Source organism: Oncorhynchus kisutch, linkage group LG5 (genome assembly GCF_002021735.2).
Source record: "Oncorhynchus kisutch isolate 150728-3 linkage group LG5, Okis_V2, whole genome shotgun sequence".
Lineage (NCBI taxonomy): Eukaryota > Metazoa > Chordata > Actinopteri > Salmoniformes > Salmonidae > Oncorhynchus > Oncorhynchus kisutch.
Genome location: NC_034178.2, coordinates 72,724,242 through 72,747,344, shown reverse-complemented (window position 1 = coordinate 72,747,344; position 23,103 = coordinate 72,724,242). Strand labels below are relative to the sequence as shown.

General features: G+C 43.2%; 2 protein-coding genes across 4 annotated transcripts in view; both read left to right on the top strand.

Moving 5' to 3' along the window:
• The first annotated feature begins 1,460 nt into the window (after nt 1–1,460).
• On the top strand, nt 1,461–11,357 carry terf2ip (telomeric repeat binding factor 2, interacting protein). Its single transcript, XM_031825766.1, has 7 exons — nt 1,461–1,552; nt 4,547–4,876; nt 6,294–7,077; nt 8,006–8,121; nt 9,001–9,333; nt 9,573–9,753; nt 10,078–11,357. Exons 2-7 carry the CDS (start codon nt 4,559–4,561, stop codon nt 10,212–10,214), a joined length of 1,869 nt encoding a protein of 622 aa, XP_031681626.1. The 5' UTR covers nt 1,461–1,552; nt 4,547–4,558; the 3' UTR covers nt 10,215–11,357.
• Nucleotides 11,358–11,637: 280 nt separating this feature from the next.
• The window catches only part of rnf123 (ring finger protein 123), a 292,970-nt gene continuing 281,504 nt past the window's right edge, over nt 11,638–23,103 (top strand). The window contains exons 1-11 of one of the 3 annotated variants that reach the window (XM_031825763.1): nt 11,638–11,817; nt 12,893–13,037; nt 13,858–13,945; nt 16,627–16,712; nt 18,612–18,709; nt 19,066–19,120; nt 19,263–19,348; nt 19,984–20,070; nt 20,161–20,228; nt 20,386–20,626; nt 21,015–21,119. In XM_031825763.1, the coding sequence (XP_031681623.1) occupies nt 12,953–13,037; nt 13,858–13,945; nt 16,627–16,712; nt 18,612–18,709; nt 19,066–19,120; nt 19,263–19,348; nt 19,984–20,070; nt 20,161–20,228; nt 20,386–20,626; nt 21,015–21,119 (999 nt within the window). In that variant the 5' untranslated portion in view covers nt 11,638–11,817; nt 12,893–12,952. The other 2 variants (XM_031825765.1, XM_031825764.1) reach the window with 2 other exon arrangements.

The window sequence follows — 23,103 nt, the reverse complement described above, 5'->3', positions numbered from 1 at the left end:
TGAGGGGGGGAAGGGGACTGAGGGGGGGAAGGGGACTGAGGGGGGGAAGGGGGTTCTTATCTTTCTATGTATGTATCTGATTGTTGGTGTACCTCTGAAAAATAAAAATGACAAAAACTAAAAGTTGTCCACAAAACTAAATAAATCACAGAAACAATGTGTAACTTAAGAACTCTCAATAAGGTAACTATAAACTAATAATTCATCGTTTTAATTATTGTGGACGAATACAGAAACTGGTCAACAATAAAAATTAATTAGTTACTTCAAAGTCTTGTCAAATAAAATATTATGAAATCTGTATTATTAAAACCATTGAGTTATACCTGTTTACTACTGATTTATAAACTATATATATATTAACAGTCTCAACAGCTTCTAAACTCTTAAACACACAGAGGGCATCTTAAATGAACCAATTAAACACACAGAGGGCATCTTAAAGGAACCAATTAAACACAGAGAGGGCATCTTAAATGAACCAATTAAACACAGAGAGGGCATCTTAAATGAACCAATTAAACACACAGAGGGCATCTTAAAGGAACCAATTGCTATCTATATGATGCCCCTTGATGTTTGTGTCATTATTTCAACCTCCTCCTATTTTGATGACAGGTTCAGTAAAAAGTGTACTACAGGTAGCCTATTGGTTTAGAGCGTTTGTCAAGTAACCGAAAGGTTGCTGGCTCTAATCCCCGAGCTGACAAGGTAAAAATATGTCGTTCTCCCCCCTGAACAAGACAGTTAACCCACTGTTTCCCCAGTAGGCTGTCATTGTAAAATAAGAGTTTGTTCTTAACTGAGTTAAATTAAATAAAAAATCTCTCATTATGTCCAGACACTCACTCACACTTTAGTTACTCACATTTCATTTAAATATTTTTTTCTATGAGGAGTCAATGGCTGCTCCCTTTCCCTACATGGTCCTATGGACCCTGGTCAAAACGTGTGTACTATATAGGGAATCGGGCCCCATTTGGGACGTGGTCATTCTCTTCAGTAGGCTATGGGCATGATCTATTGGGAAACAGTATATGTGACACCTCATGATGTAACACGCACGTGTGTGTCCATGTGCTTCTCTGTGTGTGTGTGTGTGTGTGCGCTCTGTGTGTGTGTGTGAGATTCAGAACATCTCTAGACTGTTGGTGAAAGTAAATCCAGGGTCTAGAGTTGTATTACCTGCTCTGTCAGCAGGGGGGTATCTCATCCTAACCAAAACAAACATTAAATCCCCTCTTAGTAATCAAATCTCTGACAGGTTAGTGGGGGTGGGATCAGTAGTCATACTCTGAGACACTTTATGAATACTACCCATAATCGTCAGTAAATGAGCTGAGATTTGATTTACTTTTGTCGCCATCTAGTGGTTGAAATCATTAAGCTAACGCAAGGTGGCGGTAGTCTGCAAACAGCAGGTCTGCGACATGTTACGTTCCGTCCGTCAATGTAGAAGAAGAGTATGACGCATGCGCATTTCACATCGGACGTGATATTTGAAAGTTGTTGATATTTTCCGAGTTGGATGATCAATCTTTGAAAACATCAGGTAGGTTTTCTGCAACACTTGTACGAATTAATTTCTAGCTGTTTGTTATGATTATCAGTTTTTTCGTACTGCAGCTTCTATCCACAACTTTCAGTGTTTGCGAGCTAGCCACTAGTTAGCTAACGTTAGCTAGCGACCTAACGGTACTGCCCCAGCATCCAAATATATTTATATGTTACCCTTCTTGTCTGTGCAGTAGGCAATGTACAGTCTTACCTATGGATCTCGGGTCTATGAAATTGGTTATCAGCCTAATCAATGACACCTACAGAAAACAACTGTGAAGAGTTGTCACTTAGCTAGTAACATTACTCCCATTTCATGGACCCAAGATCCACAGGGAAGGCTGTACATTATGATGTAGGTATGGACCCAAGAACCATAGGTAAGGCTGTACATTACGATGTAAGTATGGACCCACTACAATTCTGAAGTCTAATACATCAACAGTCAACAAAACTGATTAAAAAAAAACAAATGATTGTCTTTTGTTTAATTTATATAACAGCATTCCAACCTTGTTTACCATTATCTAGACCAAATATGGCACGATTAAACAATTTGTATCCGTTTGAATCATTTTCAATGGGGGACCTGAAGCCAAAATGCAAATTCCACTATTGTGTCTAATCTTTATTGTGGCTAGCTTCACACAGGTACTTGTCTCTTCTCTAACGCACAGGGCCCGGCTTCCCAATAGCGATATCATTTAGGTTTACGACTGTTTTTAAATATGCATATTTCCCAAAACCTCCATGGAGAGCGAACGTCGTTGAAGTATTTGTTGATACTGACAGGATGGAAAGAACAGCAATGCTTTCTCCATTCAGATGGATTGCATTAGAATTGTTCCACTATTACTGAGGACAGATCAGCTCCTCGAGAGATACAGTATTATCACCTATGACTGCAAATATTGAGGAGGACTATTGTAATGCTTATCCTATAATGCACTAAATCACGATTTTAGCACGTCAACATTTGCACACATGTTACACATCATGAAATATATTGAGACCAAAATTTGACAGTAGCCTACAATTAACAAAATATAACTCAATACGATTTAAATATATAGGCCAAAAGCCTGTACTTTGTGTATCTTTTAATGCAGACATATTTTAAAAACTGTTCGCTTGTTTGTAACAATTGCAAAGTCATTGGTAACTTAGTATTTGTAGTCAACTTCGTCAGAGAAGAAGAAGCGAAGCGAGAGGTTTCACTCTCACGGCTCGCCAAAATCTGTCCAAAATAAGCACAATGTGTTTCTATGTGCATGGAGTCGAGGAATCAATTATTTTGGAGTCAGCGAAGTCCTGTATGCAATACTTTGAGAAGCTAAATGAGAAGGAAATGCAAACTTTGTGGAAGAATTCAGGTACAGTAATGTAGGACAGGTTCAGTAGTGGTAGTACAGGTTCAGTAGTGATAGGACAGGTTCGGTAGTGGTAGGACATGTTCAGTAGTGGTAGGACAGGTTTGGTAGTGGTAGGACAGGTTAAGTAGTGGTAGGACAGGTACAGTAATGTAGGACAGGTTCAGTAGTGGTAGGACAGGTTCAGTAGTGGTAGGTTAGGTTCAGTAGTGGTAGGACAGGTTCAGTAGTGGTAGGACAGGTTTGGTAGTGGTAGGACAGGTTCAGTAGTGGTAGGACAGGTTCAGTAGTGGTAGGACAGGTTCAGTAGTGGTAGGACAGGTTCAGTAGTGGTAGGACAGGTTTGGTAGTGGTAGGACAGGTTCAGTAGTGGTAGGACAGGTTCAGTAGTGGTAGGACAGGTTTGGTAGTGGTAGGACAGGTTAGGTAGTGGTAGGACAGGTTCAGTAGTGGTAGGACAGGTTCAGTAATGTTTAGCCATCTAAATGGAACCCAAACCGTTGCTGGCAGCAGTGCAGTTGCATTGTGAATTCACATGAAATGTTATACATTTTTCTTATCATTAAAAAATAAATAAATGGCTGTTTAAATGTTAAGAAAAAATGTCAATTTGTCACATTTCTAGTCAGGTGAAGTTTGGTCTGAATTGGATGTTTGGTACTATATTGACTAAATATCATCTGAATTCTATAAATTAAAATGGCCAATTTGGATCCGTGAGCTTAATTTCATTTAATTTTCACAAAATAAAGTTTCAGAAATACCAATCTTATCTGTTTCTAACTACAGAAACAATTTCAGAACAATCTAAACAATATCTTGCTGAAATGACATAGAACAAATGTGTTTTTACTTTTTCACGTACACATCTAATTTTCAATAGTTTCTTATCTCAATGACATATGCCCACCTGTAAAACCATGTTAGGTCATTGACCTACCCATTAGAATTGCACAGATTTCCAGTTATGGGTGTTTTTTTTTCAATAGATCACTGTCCTGATGAGCTACAGGTCTACAGACAGGTGTTGTGGGGTATTTTAAATATGTATCCTTTTACAGCTGTGGTTATTTATTCAGATCAAATGTTCTCTAACTCTACATCCAGACGGCTTTGAACTCTTAATAGTGAAAAATATTATTATTATTTACAATATTGCACTTTGTTTGCATATGCCTTCCACTAGGTGGAGCTCTTCCCGTGTGGATATATATTTTAACTGTTTCATTTAACATTTATTAAACTAGGCAATATTCCCAATATCAAAACTGAAAAAATGTTTACAGCAGTGTTACCGTTTCTGAAATAGAGATGATAAGTTAGCTAGCTACTTCATCGTTTGCAGGCAGTTCTCTCCACGTAGCAAAGTTTACTGTTTACTTTTTCCTAGCCACCGTGCTTCTACACCTGCATTGCTTGCTGTTTGGGGTTTTAGGCTGGGTTTCTGTTACAGCATTTTGAGATATCAGCTGATGTACGAAGGGCTATATAAATACATTGGATTTGATTTTTACTGTAGCTTCCTTATTCAAACAAGTCAAGCACTTGCTATTATTTATCCGAATTTCATCCATATGAATGAAACTGCAGTTAATTTGTACTTTTTTTTTCTTCTATAGGCTCGTTCAACCATGTCGTCCAGATTAGGAGGTAGGTCCTCTCCCATCTCCCCTGTCCTGTTCCTGACGGTAGACGGTGAACCCATGAGATTCTTCCTACGCCCCGGTCCCACCAAGGTTCGACTGCAGCCCGTCATCAAGGCTGGTGGAGGCCTGGTGTGCAGGGCCCAGGAGCCTGGGGCTTTCCTACTGATTGACCCAGAGGAGATGGGGTTTGTTGCGGGTTCGGCAGCCCACTGGTACGTGTCCACCCAGTACATCCAGGACTGCATGGAGAAGAACCAGCAGTTGGAGGTGGAGGATTACCGCTTCAAGCCCGACAACGTAAAGGTAACTTGATACAGAGAAGGGTTCTCCCCAGGATTTATTTAACAAGGGGGGTGCTGTAAATTACAGAGAGCTCCAAAACTATTGGGACAGTGACACATTTTGTGTTGTTTTGGCTCTGTACCATTACAATAACAGGGGAGGTTAGCATTTTATATCATACCTCCAAGACATGCTAAGCACTCACCATTACAATAACAGGGGAGGTTAGCATTTTATATCATACCTCCAAGACATGCTAACCTCTCACCATTACAATAACAGGGGAGGTTAGCATTTTATATCATACCTCCAAGACATGCTAACCTCTCACCATTACAATAACAGGGGAGGGTAGCATTTTATATCATACCTCCAAGACATGCTAACCTCTCACCATTACAATAACAGGGGAGGTTAGCATTTTATATCATACCCCCAAGACATGCTAACATCTCACCATTACAATAACAGGGGAGGTTAGCATTTTATATCATACCTCCAAGACATGCTAACATCTCACCATTACAATAACAGGGGAGGGTAGCATTTTATATCATACCTCCAAGACATGCTAACCTCTCACCATTACAATAACAGGGGAGGTTAGCATTTTATATCATACCCCCAAGACATGCTAACCTCTCACCATTACAATAACAGGGGAGGTTAGCATTTTATATCATACCCCCAAGACATGCTAACATCTCACCATTACAATAACAGGGGAGGTTAGCATTTTATATCATACCTCCAAGACATGCTAACCTCTCACCATTACAATAACAGGGGAGGGTAGCATTTTATATCATACCCCCAAGACATGCTAACATCTCACCATTACAATAACAGGGGAGGTTAGCATTTTATATCATACCCCCAAGACATGCTAACCTCTCACCATTACAATAACAGGGGAGGTTAGCATTTTATATCATACCCCCAAGACATGCTAACCTCTCACCATTACAATAACAGGGGAGGTTAGCATTTTATATCATACCCCCAAGACATGCTAACATCTCACCATTACAATAACAGGGGAGGTTAGCATTTTATATCATAACTCCAAGACATGCTAACCTCTCACCATTACAATAACAGGGGAGGTTAGCATTTTATATCATACCTCCAAGACATGCTAACCTCTCACCATTACAATAACAGGGGAGGTTAGCATTTTATATCATACCTCCAAGACATGCTAACCTCTCACCATTACAATAACAGGGGAGGTTAGCATTTTATATCATACCCCCAAGACATGCTAAGCTCTCACCATTACAATAACAGGGGAGGGTAGCATTTTATATCATACCTCCAAGACATGCTAACCTCTCACCATTACAATAACAGGGGAGGTTAGCATTTTATATCATACCTCCAAGACATGCTAACACTTCACCATTACAATAACAATAAACTCTCTCCCTATGTACAGGTGAACGTCCAGACCAGGTCAGCGAAACAGAGCGTAGGTAGCATCGGACGAATGGGCTACACTCCGGAGGAGGATAAGGCCATTATGACGTACATCTGTGAGCACAAGCGTGAGTCGCATGGGAACAAGGTATGGCAGGAGATGGCGAAGAATGGTCTGACCTGTCACAGCTGGCAGTCGATGAAGGACCGTTACCTTAAACAGCTCGTTAAAAGACAACCTGAGCCTCGGGACTGCAGGGGAAGGAACAAAACGGTCGTTACTGCTGCTTCGGAGGAGAAAGGAGGGAACTCGTTTGAGAAGGAGAGAGAGAAAGACATCCCACCACTGACTTCCTCACTTCAGAAAGACTCTCGACAGCCTGATATTATTATGCCGTTGGCCCAAGAGTCAGACGCCTCAAAGACTTCCTCTGAATCCAAACTCCCTCGGGCATCATCATCATCATCATCATCAGACACTGGTCTCCAACTCCCACAGAAGTCCCCTCAGAAAGACCAGGCTCGGTGCTGTCCTGAAGGACCGGGAACAGAGGAATCAACTGTGGAACCAGAGAGAGATCCCTCGACCCAGCTAGAACCACCAGCAGACCCTGCCCAGTCTGACACTACAACATCCCAGCTGGTCCCTTCTAAGAGACTCCACCAGCCCTCTCCTCCTGGGGGCAAACACACACATCGCCAGACTGAGGAGGCAGCAGCCACCCCCTCACTTAAAAGAGCCAGGTTAAATAGTGGAGCAGTGGTGGTGGTCTTGGAGAAAAGGGATTCAGCTGTTACATCAGGTAGGGTTAGGGTTGAACAACTGATAGGACTACACCTCTCTCTAGATCTGTCTGTCTCTGTCTGTCTGTCTGTGTCTGTCTGTCTCACTCTCTCTCTCTCTCTCTGTCTGTCTGTCTGTCTGTCTGTCTGTCTGTCTGTGTCTCTCTCTCTCACTTTCTCTCTCTCTTTGTCTTTGTCTCTCTCTGTTTCTCTCTTGTCTTTGTCTCTCTCTGTTTCTCTCTTGTCTTTGTCTCTCTCTGTTTCTCTCTTGTCTTTGTCTCTCTCTGTTTCTCTCTGTCTTGTCTCTCTCTCTGTTTCTCTCTGTCTTTGTCTCTCTCTGTTTCTCTCTGTCTTTGTCTCTCTCTGTTTCTCTCTTGTCTTTGTCTCTCTCTGTTTCTCTCTTGTCTTTGTCTCTCTCTGTTTCTCTCTTGTCTTTGTCTCTCTCTGTTTCTCTCTTGTCTTTGTCTTTCTCTGTTTCTCTCTTGTCTTTGTCTCTCTCTGTTTCTCTCTTGTCTTTGTCTCTCTCTGTTTCTCTCTTGTCTTTGTCTCTCTCTGTTTCTCTCTTGTCTCTGTCTCTCTCTGTTTCTCTCTTGTCTTTGTCTCTCTCTGTTTCTCTCTTGTCTTTGTCTCTCTCTGTTTCTCTCTGTCTTTGTCTCTCTCTGTTTCTCTCTTGTCTTTGTCTCTCTCTGTTTCTCTCTTGTCTTTGTCTCTCTCTGTTTCTCTCTTGTCTGTGTCTCTCTGTCTGTGTCTCTGTCTGTCTCTCTTGTCTGTGTCTCTGTCTGTTTCTATCTTGTCTTTGTTTCTCTCTGTCTGTGTCTCTCTCTGTTTCTCTCTGTCTGTGTCTCTCTCTCTCTGTTTCTCTCTGTCTGTGTCTCTCTCTCTCTCTGTTTCTCTTGTTGTCTTCATCTCTCTCTGTTAGTTATAAAATGTATTTTGTTCTTACTTCAGGAGAGAAGGCAACAAGCTCCAACACGACAGAGGGGCAGCTGGGAAAGAAAAAGGCCAACAAGCGAAAACTGGGCATCCTCGAGAGTGCAGTGAGAGAATTCGAGGGGTCAGATGAGGTATGATAATCTGTGACACCTAGGCTAGTTATTACACATGTAGGACCTAGAGTCAGGAAGAACCCTGTCGTCCAATCTCTGATGTTTAGGACCTAGAGTCAGGAAGAACCCTGTAGTCCACTCTGAAATGTTTAGGACCAAGAGTCAGGAAGAACCCTGTAGTCCACTCTCTGATGTTTAGGACCAAGAGTCAGGAAGAACCCTGTCGTACAATCTCTGATGTTTAGGACCTAGAGTCAGGAAGAACCCTGTAGTCCACTCTGAAATGTTTAGGACCAAGAGTCAGGAAGAACCCTGTAGTCCAAACTCCTCTGTTTAGGACCAAGAGTCAGGAAGAACCCTGTAGTCCACTCTGAAATGTTTAGGACCAAGAGTCAGGAAGAACCCTGTAGTCCACTCTCTGATGTTTAGGACAAAGAGTCAGGAAGAACCCTGTCGTACAATCTCTGATGTTTAGGACCTAGAGTCAGGAAGAACCCTGTAGTCCACTCTGAAATGTTTAGGACCAAGAGTCAGGAAGAACCCTGTAGTCCAAACTCCTCTGTTTAGGACCAAGAGTCAGGAAGAACCCTGTAGTCCACTCTGAAATGTTTAGGACCAAGAGTCAGGAAGAACCCTGTAGTCCACTCTGAAATGTTTAGGACCTAGAGTCAGGAAGAACCCTGGACAGATTGGGAAAACCTCCTGTCCTCACTCATACTGAATACAAAAGCTGACTGTATTTATTGTTCAGCCTATTGAACATGGACCTGTATTAGAATGTCAGTGGTTGTATTCATTTGTGCACAATGTAGCAAAAGGATTTGCAACAGAAAATGAAAACAAACGTTACTGTCGGGTTTGGTTCCTTGTACTGACACAGTTGTTTCCTTTTCCTAGTCAGGGGATGAGGATGAGGATGATACTCCAGACCTGGCTGAGATTGCTGGCCCTGCACCAGTCCGGGAGACTCAGACACCTGTAGCTGCCACCCAGACAGAGAATAGCTCTGCTCAGATACAGCCCCAGCCTGCTGCCCAAGAGAAGAGCTCAGAGACCCAGCCTGAGGGCCAATTACCTGAGGCCATTGGTCCCGCAATGAGTGGGTCGGCCCCAAATGCACCAACGGTCCCAAATGCACCTGCAACGAGTATCCATGTCCCGAAAGACCCTGCTATCCCGTCCACTTCGACAGTTCCTCACCTGTTCCTGTTTGAGCGTGACTCCCAACAGGTAAGAAGGGGCAGACTCCATTGAGATTTTTCAATAACTTTTTTTTGCTTCAGTGATGCTGTTTTTATGACACATTGTGTTTTTTGGTTCTTTTCTCTTTTACTGTTTCTTGTTTGCTTTTACTTCTTATTATTTTACTGTAAAATGTACTGTAAAATGTACTGTAAAATGTACTGTAAAAATGTACTGTAAAATGTACTGTAAAATGTACTGTAAAATTTGTTTTGATACGATTTGAGGCGGAGGAAGAGGAGCCTTCCCAGCCCTTCACCCAACTCCAGCTCCAGGAGGCCAAGCGGCTGGTCCTCAGCCTGATGAGGGAATCCAAACTGGGGCTGGTCGCTGTCACCAAGGCGCTCCTGAAAAACAGTGGAGATGTCTCCGCTGCCCTGAGAGACCCACTGATGATGCCTAACGTAGGTAGGTAGCCCGGTGACTAAGGAGGTGGCGGTGAAGTTGCCCGGTTTGAGTCCCAGACTGGTGAATTGGGGGGGGGGGGGGGGGGATGAAGGTGATTTGATCTGAAGGGCTGCTGGGTTCAAATCCCCCCCAAAAAACCATTGAGCAAGGCATGTAACCCACAACATGCGCTCTATCCAGGGGCACTTCACTGCTGTTTGACCCTGTGCTTCTCTTAACTGTGCATGCTATTTAGGTATGGAGGGGGGGGGGGGGTTAATGAACAGAAGACGCATATTGTTCACTGTAACATATGGACACTAAAGTCATATTGTGTTATTGTAGGGAACGGGGTTCAGCAGGGCCCTCAATGGGAACGTCATGACGACCGCCTGCTGCTGTCAGCTGATCCTTCAGAACTCCAGAACAAGTTTGGGGAAGAGGGAGTGGCCAAGAGGATGGCTTTCCTCTGTGCAGAGTGACACTGGGGGGGGGGGGGGGGGGGGGTTCAATAGTATGCAACGTTGTGCGACCTTTAGTTCTGAACAATACGTTTCCACCCCCCCCCCACCGTTCTTCAGCATTCTTTGAGGTATGATGGCTCCTGTTTGGTCCGTGTGGCCTGATCAATATGGGTCTGACATTACCATTTTAAATTGGCAAAATTTCATGTAGCCAGCACACCATAAACAATCGTACCTCTGGGCTAACAATAATTACAATGTTGTTTCCTACTGAACGCGTTCCTGTGTTGTATTACCTAAATGGATAAAAACAGGAAGGACTACCTTAGCCCTTGATCATGACTGGCAGTTATATTCTATTATAAAATAAGAGTCCTTGGACGAAGGCGCATTCTGTACGGGAGAGTTTTGTCAAAGAGTTCCGACGCTCGGTCTGAACATTTAACGAGCATTGTTTCGCGGTACGGTTTTGGAAGCATAAGGACTTTATCTTTCATTTAAGCAAGAAGGCTAAATTCATACACACCTTTTATAGGGTTCATACACGGCAGTATCTCCATTTAAGCACTAGTTTAGGGAAAACATATGGAAGACAGAGTGGACTACCTGTGCTAGTTAGTTATCAGCGTCTCTGAACATCTGTGTGTAAATGGAAGATGGCAAACGTGTTGTCACTGAAAAATACTGTCGGTTGCAACTGTGTTGAAACCGGTTAAAACGGAGTACAGTGTTTATTTTGTGTATTTTGCATTTGAGAAATTATTTTGATGTGATATGTAAAGTAGAGAACTTTTATTTTTCTATAACCGTACTGCAAATTGAGAATCGATTCATGTTTAGTTGGGAGTATTTGGCCATTTTCCAGAGCCACTTCGTCTTTAAATAGAACATGTTAGGTCCTTGGTCTAAGGAGTAACATTGGGCTCATTATAGTCAGTCCATTATTGGGCTATGAAATGCCATGTCCCATGTAAGATGGCACATTTTAACTTGTAATATTTTAACTTTTGTAATGTGTCTGTTTGGAATTCAAAATGTGCTATTTTTTAAATATTTTTTTCAATAGTAAACATGCTACATATGTGAAATATACTGTATGCATATGACGATTTGCGACAATTTGCCATTGTAATAAAATAACTGATGTAATTCGCTTCATAAGTAATCTTAACTTGCTTGATTTCTGTAGCCAATTTAGTGATAATATGCATTTTGAGTGAATTAGTGGGAGATGGGTCATATTGGTTTTGGGTATATGGGTTGCCAAATAGTACCAGTATTTTAAGAATATTTAGTAGCTTGTGCAAAATATATGACAAATGGCAACAATACTACCTACCACACACAACACACTATATTTGGACCACTATCTACTACCCCGACGGAATATATATCTCATCAGCCCATTCGCGTTCTGCAATGAGATCTATTTTGGACCATCTGGTACTCCGTGACTTCGAATCGCTTGACAATAATAGGATTGTTAAACATTTTAAAAGGGGGGGAGTGATCGTCTGGGTGCATAACCGCACATTTTTGTCCAAACAAGCATAATTTATATTTAATTTGACGTTTTTATTTTATTTTTTTGAGGTCTTTTGAGTTCTTGAAAGGGAACCGGGTAAGTGTTCAAACCAACCAGTTTACTTAGCAGCCAACGCGAGCAAGCCAATGATGGCTGTCACTGCCCGTGTAACCAAGGGTTGATCGTGTACTGCAAATATAACCGAGAACAAGATCGTTAAATAAACATAGGCTAACGTACTTGATCAGTGCCGTAGTCAGTCACTTCATTTTAAGTGTTTGGGTATTCACAAAGCTACTGTAGCTCGTTTATTTGATTGAGATGTGAGTGTTATTTTTTGTTGTGCACAACCGCACAATCCTTAGCAACTAGCTAGCAAGCAAGCTAACGTTGTTTTGCAACCCTGGATACAACACCTGGCTAACTTAGCAACTAGGTACAATAACTTTAATGTGTGGTTAGTCATTGTGTCATCTATTTGCACTACGGTCGTGATTTGGTTAGCTTAGCTATAAAAGTCATTTTTAGTTTAGCTACCTGTTAACGTTGCACCAGGCAGTTACTTAGCTTGGCTCATTGGCTAGCTAACGCTAGCAAGCTTGCTAGTTAGCAACAGTAGCCTCTCCTCGGGCTGAAATGTGCTTGCCTTGCGAGTTAGCAAGCTAACGTTAATGAACGTTACTGGTATTGTCTTGTACAGTGTGTCTGTCTACGCCCTATTCTGCTCTTAAACACCTGCTGTGTACGTACGCGTTGTATACACTCCAAATACACAATTGTAGTACAGGTTAACAGGAAACGTTACTGCTCTCAATTCCACATACGTAGCTACCGAGTTAATATAACAAAATTGTCAACTACATTCCATGCAAAGCTATAGCATTGGTAATACGATGTTAACTAACTTAGAGTAGAGCAAATGTTTAGTCAGTGTCACCCAACCCAGGCGTAGTTCCCAGCAGCTCCTCTTTATGAGAGCATTATTTATGCATGCAGTATGTACGAACCAAATGCCACCCTATTCCCTATAACAGTGCACTCCCTTTTGCCCATAGCCCCGACGTCTGTAGTGCAATATAAAGCGAGTAGGGTGCCGTTTGAGACGCACAATGTATGTTTTTCTCAGTATGAGACAAGGTGGTTCATTATGAGTGTGGTGGTCTTTTCCTAGCCGTGCATGGGGTCAACGTCGGCAGGTAAACCCATCTCCTGACCAACCCACTGAGGCAGAATGAGTTCTAAGGGGGGAGGAAGCACAGCTCTGACCCTACGAAACTACAGACTGGCCTCCGACACAGACAAGCCCAAAGTCACAGGTGAGGAGATGGGGGAGCAGGAATGAGTGGCGAGAGGACAAGGGAGGGAGAGATGGCTGGGCAAAAGTCAAGTTAGGTGAGGAGATGGGGGAGCAGGAATGAGTGGCGAGAGGACAAGGGAGGGAGAGATGGCTGGGCAAAAGTCAAGTCCGGTGAGGACAGGCGGTGCAGGAATGTGAGGAGGAGAGGACAGGTTGGAGGGAGGGAGGGAGGGATGGAAGGACAAAAGTCAAGTCAGGTGAGGAGTGGAACAGATGGAGGAAAAATTTGGTTTTTAAAAGAGAGGAGGGATTGGTGGATAGATAGACAGGTGAAAGGACAGACAGTAGCCTGGTCCCAGATCTGTTTTTGTTGTCATGCCAACTCCTATGGTCATTGTTTTCAGGCAATATGAGCATTGGAGTTGACAAGACAGCTGATCAGATACAGTTCTGGAACCAGCCTAGTAGACCTCCATCTTGTTCTCACATTCTTTCCCCATTGGACTTGGTCTCTGTCTTTCTCAGGTATTGTTAGAACACTGAGTGGCTCTATTATACATCAACATATTCCGTCTTGTTTATTGTGGTCGGCACCATTTTCAACAGGTCAAATTCCTGGTACATTTACTTGGAGGATAAAGGTTATTCTGTCCCGTCTCTCTCTCTCTCTCTCTCTCTCTCTCTGTCTCTCTCTCTGTCTCTCTCTCTGTCTCTCTCTCTGTCTGTCTCTCTCTCTGTCTCTCTCTCTGTCTGTCTCTCTCTCTGTCTCTCTCTCTGTCTCTCTCTCTGTCTCTCTCTCTGTCTCTCTCTCTGTCTCTCTCTCTGTCTCTCTCTGTCAGGTCTTGTGAATGAGAAATTACTGAGTGACTACCTACACCATGTATTTCCTGCCTCTCACCTTCCACGCCCCCCACTGGCTTCCCTCAGGTATCTGTCTGACTCTTGTCTACAACTCTTTGGTTCAACCAATGTCTACTACTCTGAGGGGAGGTTTCCCCGGACACAGATCAAGCCTAGTCTTGGACTAAAAAGCTATTTAAATGGAGATTCCCACTTGAGCATGCTTTTTAGGCTTAATCTGTGTCTGGGAAACTGGCCCTTGTAGTGTGTTTACGCTTTTGTTTGTGATGCGTGTGCCATAGAAATAAAATCTATGGTGTCTGATTCTATTTGTGTGTGTGTGTAAGAAAATACGCTACATCAACAGATGCTATTCAGTGTTTATTTCTCTATGACCTTAGATTTCAGTGATCCTGCAATGTCTCTTAATAACAAACCATATTACCACACCATGTGGCATGGTGCCCTTCCTGGCTGCAATCTCAGTCTGTGTCTCAAATGACACCCGGCCTATTCCCTAGGTAGTGCACTCCTTTTGACCGTGGGCTCTGGGGCCATATCTCAACGTAGGAGTGCTGTTCTAGGATCAGGTACCCCCCTCCTGTCCGTGTGATATAATTAGTTGTGATCTACAGGGGTTGTTTTTCTGCATCAAAAAGGGGTTGAAGGTGGTGGACGTGGCAATGAACACTTTCAGCCGGTCAGTGCGGCTGAACTAGAGAATTTAAGGCCCTTATTTTGGTGGCATAAATAAATGTTTACATTTTTATGGCAGTTTTCTTGAAATGTTAAGACATTTCTCCGTGGAGAATTTTTTTTTTTTCTTCAATTCTATGCATTTTGGTAGTTTTCAATTATCCCTGACTGTGTAACTTCTATTTTGGTAATTGCTAGTTCTCAAAGTTTATATTATAAAAAAACAGACAGAGGTTGATTTCATTTCTGTAATATTTTTTATTTTTTTTACCTCCCCAATTCCGTGGTTTCCAATTGGTAGTCTTGTCTCGTCGCTGCAACTCCCGTACGGACTCGGGAGAGACGATGGTCGAGTGCCGTGCGTCCTCAGAAACAACCCAACCAAGCTGCACTGCTTCTTTGACACAATACTCACTTAACCCGGAAGCCATTCACACCAATGTGTCAGAGGAAACACCGGGCAACCGTGTCAGCGTGTACTGCGCCCGGCCCGACACAGGAGTCACTAGAGCACGATGGGACAAGGACATCCCTGCCTGCCAAACCCTCCCCTAACCCGGACGACGCTGGGCCAATTGTGTGCCTCCCCCATGGGTCTCCCGGTCGCGGCCGGCTGCGACAGAGCCTGGACTCGGACCCAGAATCTCTAGTGGCACAGCTAGCACAGCGATGCAGTGTCTTAGACCACTGTGCCACTCGGGAGGCCCACCTAGGTCAGATTCTCCATACTTTTTTTTTTTGTTGTTTAAGTTTACACACTGAAGTGTTTTTTTTCCATCCTGAAAATGTATAATACAATTATCATTATTATTTTAACTGTTCGGATAAAGGCGACCCGATTTTAAAACGCTTTATGCGGCCCCCGCCTAAGGATTTCAATGGTAGAAAAAAAAATCCCTGCTCTAAAAGACAAAACTGATCTTAAATCAGCACTACTACTTAGAGACACTTGATACTTCTGGCCCCAGGTCACTGCGTAGGGATTAGAGTGACATTTGTGATGTGACTCCAGTCCTTTTCCAGTTTGCTGTCAAAGCAGCCTAGTGGTGCTATGTGTTTGGATGAAGCAACAGGTTTTAGATGTTGAAAGTAATGTTGACGTGTGTGACATCATAGAGGCGTGGAGCAACTGATCCACGTCTCCACCGAACTTCAAATAGTATTCGTTTTCTTTTCAAGTCTTAAAAAAAAAAAAAATGTATAACCTTGCTGAATTGAGTTTAACCTGGCGCAATGGAGCTAATCGAAATGGTCCCAAGAGTGCGAACCTCGGCTACCTCGTTCCATCAGGCTATCAAGCGAAAGCAAACGCTCCCAAGTAAAATTTAAAAAAACGGACACAGTTTGAACCCATGTGTCCCCATTCCCCACTAGTCCAGGGGGCTCAGTGTCGGGTTCCCCCCCTCCCCACGCCGCGGCTCTATAGATAGGGTATGAAGACAGACCAGGAGGAAAGATGAACTCCCTCTAACACTACTTGTTGATGAGGATACATTGGGATCTTGTTCTCTGGATCTCTCCTTTTGCCAAGTGTCCCTCGTAATTCCTGCATAGATAAAGGTTAAAGAAGATAATGTCACAAATTCAATAAGAGAAAAGCTGTGAAATGGTCAGCTGACTACAAAGTGAAGGGAGGGCCAGAACATAATGTTTGGGAACGATTTGGTGAAGTGGTAAAAGAGATTGATGTGTGATTATTGTGAAGGTGCAAGATGGGGACTTCTCTTTTATTTATTTAATTTGACCTTTATTTAACCAGGCAAGTCAGTTAAGAACAAATTCTTATTTTCAATGACGGCCTAGGAACAGTGTGTGTGTGTGTCTCTGCGGAAAGGTTTGGTTTCACTAACACTTTTATAGAACGACCTACAGTAAGTACTTGGACCCCCCCAAAAAAATATTGTCAACGAAACGTGTCAGAAATGCACTTTTGAAAGGATCTAAGCTGTCTTCCGGAACCTTCCTTTACAAATAAAATAAGTACATTCAACCACAAACCGATAAAACCACTATAAACCACTATCAGGCCAAGTTGGGGGTGAATGTTGTCTGATGGTTGTTTTTCTTCCCAGCCTTAGGAAACCTCTGGGCTTCCAGGACCTGGGTGCTCATCTGGAGAGGCTGCTAACTGAGGGAGAGCCTACTGAGGACACCAGAGGTGTATACACACACACACACTCTATTCTACTGAGGACACCAGAAGTGTACACACACACACTCTATTCTACTGAGGACACCAGAGGTGTACACACACACTCTATTCTACTGAGGACACCAGAGGTGTACACACACACTCTATTCTACTGAGGACACCAGAGGTGTACACACACACTCTATTCTACTGAGGACACCAGAGGTGTACACACACACTCTATTCTACTGAGGACACCAGAGGTGTACACACACACTCTATTCTACTGAGGACACCAGAGGTGTACACACACACTCTATTCTACTGAGGACACCAGACCCATATGTTCATAAAGCTATCAGTTTGTGTTTATGGTGTAAAGACTATTGTCCTCTCCACCCTAGCTGGTGGCATTTATTTATGAAGTAATTGGTTATTGGATTGCAATTAACCCCCCCCCCCCCCCCCCCCAAAAAAAAAAACACATATGAAATCATGTACTAACCAAAACAAGTGTTAAACAAATCCAAATATATTTTAGATTTTTCAAAGTAGCCACCATTTGCCTTAATGACAGCTTTGCATTCTCTCAACCAGCTTCACTTGGAATGCTTTTCCAACAGTCTTGAAGGAGTTCCCACATATTCTGAGAACTTGTTGACTGCTTGTCCTTCACTCTGCAGTCCAATTCATCCCAAACCATCTCAATTGGGTTGAGGTCAGGTGATTGTGGAGGCCAGGTCATCTGATGCAGCACTCCGTCACTCGCCTTCTTGGTCAAATAGCCCTTACACAGCCTGGAGGTGTGTTGGGTCATTGTCCTGTTGAAAAACAAACGATAGTCCCACTAAGCGCAAACCAGATGGGATGGCGTATCACTGCAGAATGATGTGGTAGCCATGCTGGTTAAGTGTGCCTTGAATTCTGAATAAATCACAGACAGTGTCACCAGCAACGCATCATCACACCTCCTCCATGCTTCACGGAGGGAACCATAGATGCGGAGATAATCTGTTCACCTACTCTGTGTCTCACAAAGACACAGCGGTTGGAACCAAAAATCTCAAATTTAGACTCCTCAGACCAAACGACAGCTCGTGTTTCTTGGCCCAAGCAAGTCTCTTCTTCTTATTGGTGTCCTTTAATAGTGGTTTCTTTGCAGCAATTTGACCATGAAGGCCTGATTCACGCAGTCTCCTCTGCACTGTTGATGCACTGAGATGTGTTTGTTACTTGATCTCTGTGAGGTGCTATCTGTGGTGCTGTTAATTGCCAATTTTTAAGGCTGTAAATGAATGAATTTATCCTCTGCAGTAGATGTAACTCTGGGTCTTCCTTTCTTGTGGCGGCCCTCATGAGACCCGGTTTCATCATAGCGCTGGATGGTTTTTGCAACTGCTCTTGAAGAAACGTTGAAAGTTTTTGAAATGTTCCCCATTAACTGACCTTCATGTCTTAAAGTAATGATTGACTGTTGTTTCTCTTTGCTTATTTGAGCTGTTCTTGTCATTATATGGACTTGGTCTTTTACCAAATAGTGCTATCTTCTGTATACGACCCCTACCATGTCGCAACACAACTGCTTGGTTAATAAGGAAAGAAATTCCACAAATACATTTAAATAAAGACACCTGTTAATTTAAATGCATTCCAGGTGACTACCTCATGAAGCTGGTTGAGAGAATGCCAAGTGTGCAAAGCTGTCATCCATGCAAAGGGTGGCTACTTTGAATAATCAAAAATATATTTTGATTTGTAAAAATATTTGAGTTATTTCATAGATTTGGTGTCTTCACTATTCTACAATGTAGAAAATAGTAAAAAAAAAAAGAATAACCCTTGACTGAGTAGTTGTGTCAGAACTTTTGACTGGTGCTGTACATGGCCCTCACCAAACTGATACTAGAGTCTGTCCTCGTCCTCCAGATCAGCCAGTGGATGGTTGTCTAGGTCCTCTGACCGTGGTCCTGGATCACACCAGTGGCTTCGAGGGCCTCCTGTTTGTGGATGACGATCTGCTTGGGGTGAGAAACATAGCATTGGGGTTGGGCTCAGTGGGTAGAGCTTGCAACGCCAGGGTTATGGGTTCCTGAAATCCCACAGGGGGGGACCATTATGAAAATGTATGCTCTCAAGATGTAAGTTGCTCTGGATAAGAGTGTCTGCTAAATGATAAAATGGTTAGATTTACTAGAATTTTAGAATAAATTTCCTAGAATTTTGGAATACGTTTACTAGAATTTTAGAATACATTCTAAGAATCAACTCGAAGTGATCTAGAATAATTTTTATGTTGTACCTAAACATCTGTTTCTGATTTCCCCCCCCCCCCCCCCCCCCCCTCTCCATATGTTGTCATTGTTTTTTATTGTTTCCCCAGGTCATAGGTCATAGCAATTTCAGTTCCATTAGAGCTACTACCTGTGTATACAGAGGTAAATGCTTCAGAATCAAGACAATTCTACACTATCATATTTTCACTGAATGTACAGATCTTAATATTTTTTTAAAAATCAGACAAATTTCATGTTGGTACAGAAGCATGTCTAACGTTGACTACTGTACCATGGATTCCAGGGAAATGGGCGTACGAGGTGCTGATCTCGTCACAGGGCCTGATGCAGATAGGATGGTGCACTCTGAACTGCAGGTTCAACCAGGAGGTAAGATCATTCTTATAACCAGAAACGTATGCTGAGCCACTGATAGGGTGGGGCACTGTGACAAATCAATTCTCCGGCAACAGGTTTGGTGGACATTCCTGCAGTCAGCCAATTGCACGCTTCTAATTGCGACATCGGTGGCGTTGTCTGACAAAACTGCACATTTTATAGTGGCCTTTTATTGTCCCCCAGCACAAGGCGCACCTGCGTAATGATCATGCTTCAGTTTCTTGATATGTCACAACTGTCAGGTGGATGAATTTATATGGGCAAAGGAGAAATGCTCACTAACAGGGATGTAAACAAATGTTTGCACAAACTGAGCAAAATAAGCCTATTGTGCACATTGAACATTTCTGGGATCTATTTCAGGTCATGAAACATGTGACCAACACTTTTTATATGTTGTGTCCAACATATGTTTTGTCTTTCATCGGGAGGGTGTGTATAGCACAGGAGGTTGGTGGCACCTTAGTTGGGGACGAGGGAATGGAATCAAACACGTTGTTCCATGAGTTTGTTGTCATTCCATTCACTCTGTTCCAGCCATTCTTATGAGCCGTCCTCCGCTCAGCAGCCTTCGCTGGTGTACAGTGGTACTGTAATGTGTGTTTTCTCTCTCTTTTTTTAATCAGGAAGGTGTGGGTGACACTCCAGACTCGTACGCTTACGATGGAAACCGAGTCAGGAAGTGGAACGTAACGACCACGAACTATGGCAAGGTGAGAAGATCACAATGGGGTCATCAAGCTCAATGTTTTTATTATGGGGTCGTGTGCTAGCTAATGTAGCACATGTTTCTTGTTTTGTAGTCATGGGCCGCTGGAGACATAGTGAGCTGTTTGATAGATCTTGACGAGGGAACCATCACATTCTGTCTGTAAGTTATCACTGTTTTCTAATCACATTATTGTGATGTTTTATTTATTTTTCCTGCTCGTTTACCGTATTCTCATGTTTTGATATATTGTAATGTTCATTTCTTTTGTAAAATGGATATTAAAGTAGCTTTTATTCTCTTCTCTTCCCTCTCTCAGGAATGGCCAGTCACTGGGCACAGCGTTCAGTAACATTAAGATGGGTCCAGGTGTGGCCTATTTCCCTGCTATCAGCCTGTCCTTTAAAGAGTCCGTGGCGTTCAACTTCGGCAGTCGCCCCCTCAGATACCCTGTAGAGGGCTACCTGCCCCTCCAGAACCCTCCAACTGCAGACCTGCTCAGGGCTCACAAACTGCTAGGTTATATCAAGACAGTCCTGTCTACCACCTTAGACACACAGGTAACATTGAAGGGGGTTATCTGCGATTCAAACATCAACAAAGCGGTCAATTTGATCTTTTATTGTTCAACAGCTGAGGGATGGTGTAACCTCACAGGTTCTAGAGTGCTCAATTCTGCTTCATTGTGCAGGGTATTTACCAATATGAGTAGTATGTAAGTGAATACTGTTTTAAAATGGTAATTTTATTAATATATCTTAAGATACATTTGTGTCTAAATATGTTTCAGAAATCCCTGGTTAGAGGATTACCTGCTTATTTTCCTTACTCCGGGAATCCAATAACCGGGATTTTTTTTAAATAAACCATTTACATTTGTGGAAGTTTCCAGAATTGTTTGGCCATCATATGTCGACCGTTCTCCTCCCCACGCTCTGTTCCCAACAGGAGGAGAAGGTGCTGGAGAAAGACAGTGCCTGCTGGAGCCTACATGGAGAACCCACCACCCTAGTGACTCTGGCACACATCTTTAACTACTTTGCCCCACTTATGGTGAGTGAAGATTCATTGAACTTGTCTACTTTTCAATCGAATTGATTTATAAAGCCCTTCTTAGATCAGCTGATATATCAAGGTGCTGTACAGAAACCCAGCCTAAAAACCCCAAACAGCAAGCAATGCAGGTGTAGAAGCACGGTGGCTAGGAAAAACTCCCTAGAAAGGCCAAAAACCTAGGAAGGAACCTAGAGAGGAACCAGGCTATGAGGGGTGGCCAGTCCTCTTCTGGCTGTGCCGGGTGGAGATTAGAAACCTAGAGAGGAACCAGGCTATGTGGGGTGGCCAGTCCTCTTCTGGCTGTGCCGGGTGGAGATTATAACAGAACATGGCCAAGATGTTCAAATGTTCATAGATGACCAGCATGGTCAAATAATAATAATCACAGTGGCTGTCGAGGGTGCAACAGGTCAGCATCTCAGGAGTAAATGTCAGTTGGCTTTTCATAGCCGATCATTCACAGTATCTCTATCACTCCTGCTGTCTCTAGAGTTGAAAACAGCAGGTCTTGGACAATGTAGCACCTCCGGTGAATGGGTCAGGGTTCCATAGCCGCAGGCAGAACAGTTGAAACTGGAGCAGCAGCACGACCAGGTGGACTGGGGACAGCAAGGAGTCATCAGGCCAGGGGGGAGGGGGAGACTTAAATTCCCACAGGACACCAGATAAGACAGGAGAAATACTCCAGATATAACAGACTGACCCTGGCCCCCCAACACAAATTATTGCAGCATAAATACTGGAGGCTGAGACGGGAGGGGTCGGGAGACACTGTAGCCCCTGTCTGACGATACCCCGGACAGGGTCAAACAAACTTTGCCAAAGCACAGCCTCCACACCACTATTCAACCACCAACTTACTATCCTGAGACAAGGCGGAGTATAACCCACGAAGATCTCCCCCACTTCACGAACTCAAGGGGGTGCGCCAAACCGGACAGGAAGATCATGTCAGTGATTCAACCCACTCAAGTGACCCACCCCTCCTAGGGACGGCATGGAAGAGCACCAGTAAGCCAGTGACTCAGCCCCCGTAATAGGGTTAGAGACGGAGAATCCCAGTGGAAAGAGGGGAACTGACCAGGCAGAGACAGAAAAGGCTCTTCGTTGCTCCAGTGCCTTTCCATTCACCTTCATATTCCTGGGCGAGACTACACTCAATCATATGACCTACTGAAGAGATGAACCTTCAATAAAGACTTAAAGTTTGAGACTGAGCCTGCGTCTCTCACATGGATAGGCAGAACATTTCATAAAAATGGTGCTCTATAGGAGAATGCCCTGCCTCCAGCTGTTTGCTTAGAAATTCTAGGGCCAATAAGGAGGCCTGCGTCTTGTGACCGTAGCGTACGTGTAGGTATGTACGGCAGGACCAAATCAGAGAGATAGGTAGGAGCAAGCCCATGTAATGCTTTGTAGGTTAGCACTAAAACCTTGAAATCAGCCCTTGCCGTAACAGGAAGCCAGTGTAGAGAGGCTAGCACTGGAGTAATATGATCACATTTTTTGGTTCTAGTCAGGATTCTAGTAGCCGTGTTTAGCACCAACTGAAGTGTATTTAGTGCTTTATCCGGGTAGCCGGAAAGTAGAGCATTTTAAGTAGTCTAACCTAGAAGTGACAAAAGCATGGATTCATTATTCAGCTTCATTTTTGGACAAAGTTTCAGGTATTTGCAGTGTTACGTAGACGGAAAAAAAGGTGTCCTTGGAACAGTCTTGATATGTTCTTCAAAAGAGAGATCAGTGTCCAGAGTAACGCCGGGGTCTTTCAGTTTTATTTGAGACGACTGTACAACTATCAAGATTAATTGTCAGATTCAACAGGAGATCTCTTTGTTTCTTGGGACCTAGAACTAGCATCTCTGTTTTGAGTTTAAAAGTAAAACATTTGCCGCCATCCACTTCCTTATGTCTGAAACACAGGCTTCTAGGAAGGGTAATTTTCTGGCTTCACCATGTTTCATTGAAATGTACAGCTGTT

Bases quoted from the DNA above. Each gene is read 5' to 3' on its own strand.
- terf2ip (XM_031825766.1), top strand. From the start codon at position 4,559: ATGTCGTCCAGATTAGGAGGTAGGTCCTCTCCCATCTCCCCTGTCCTG. The intron at 7,078-8,005 runs GTAGGGTTAGGG...TTCTTACTTCAG, and splicing joins GGATTCAGCTGTTACATCAG to GAGAGAAGGCAACAAGCTCC. The intron at 9,754-10,077 runs GTAGGTAGCCCG...GTGTTATTGTAG, and splicing joins ACTGATGATGCCTAACGTAG to GGAACGGGGTTCAGCAGGGC.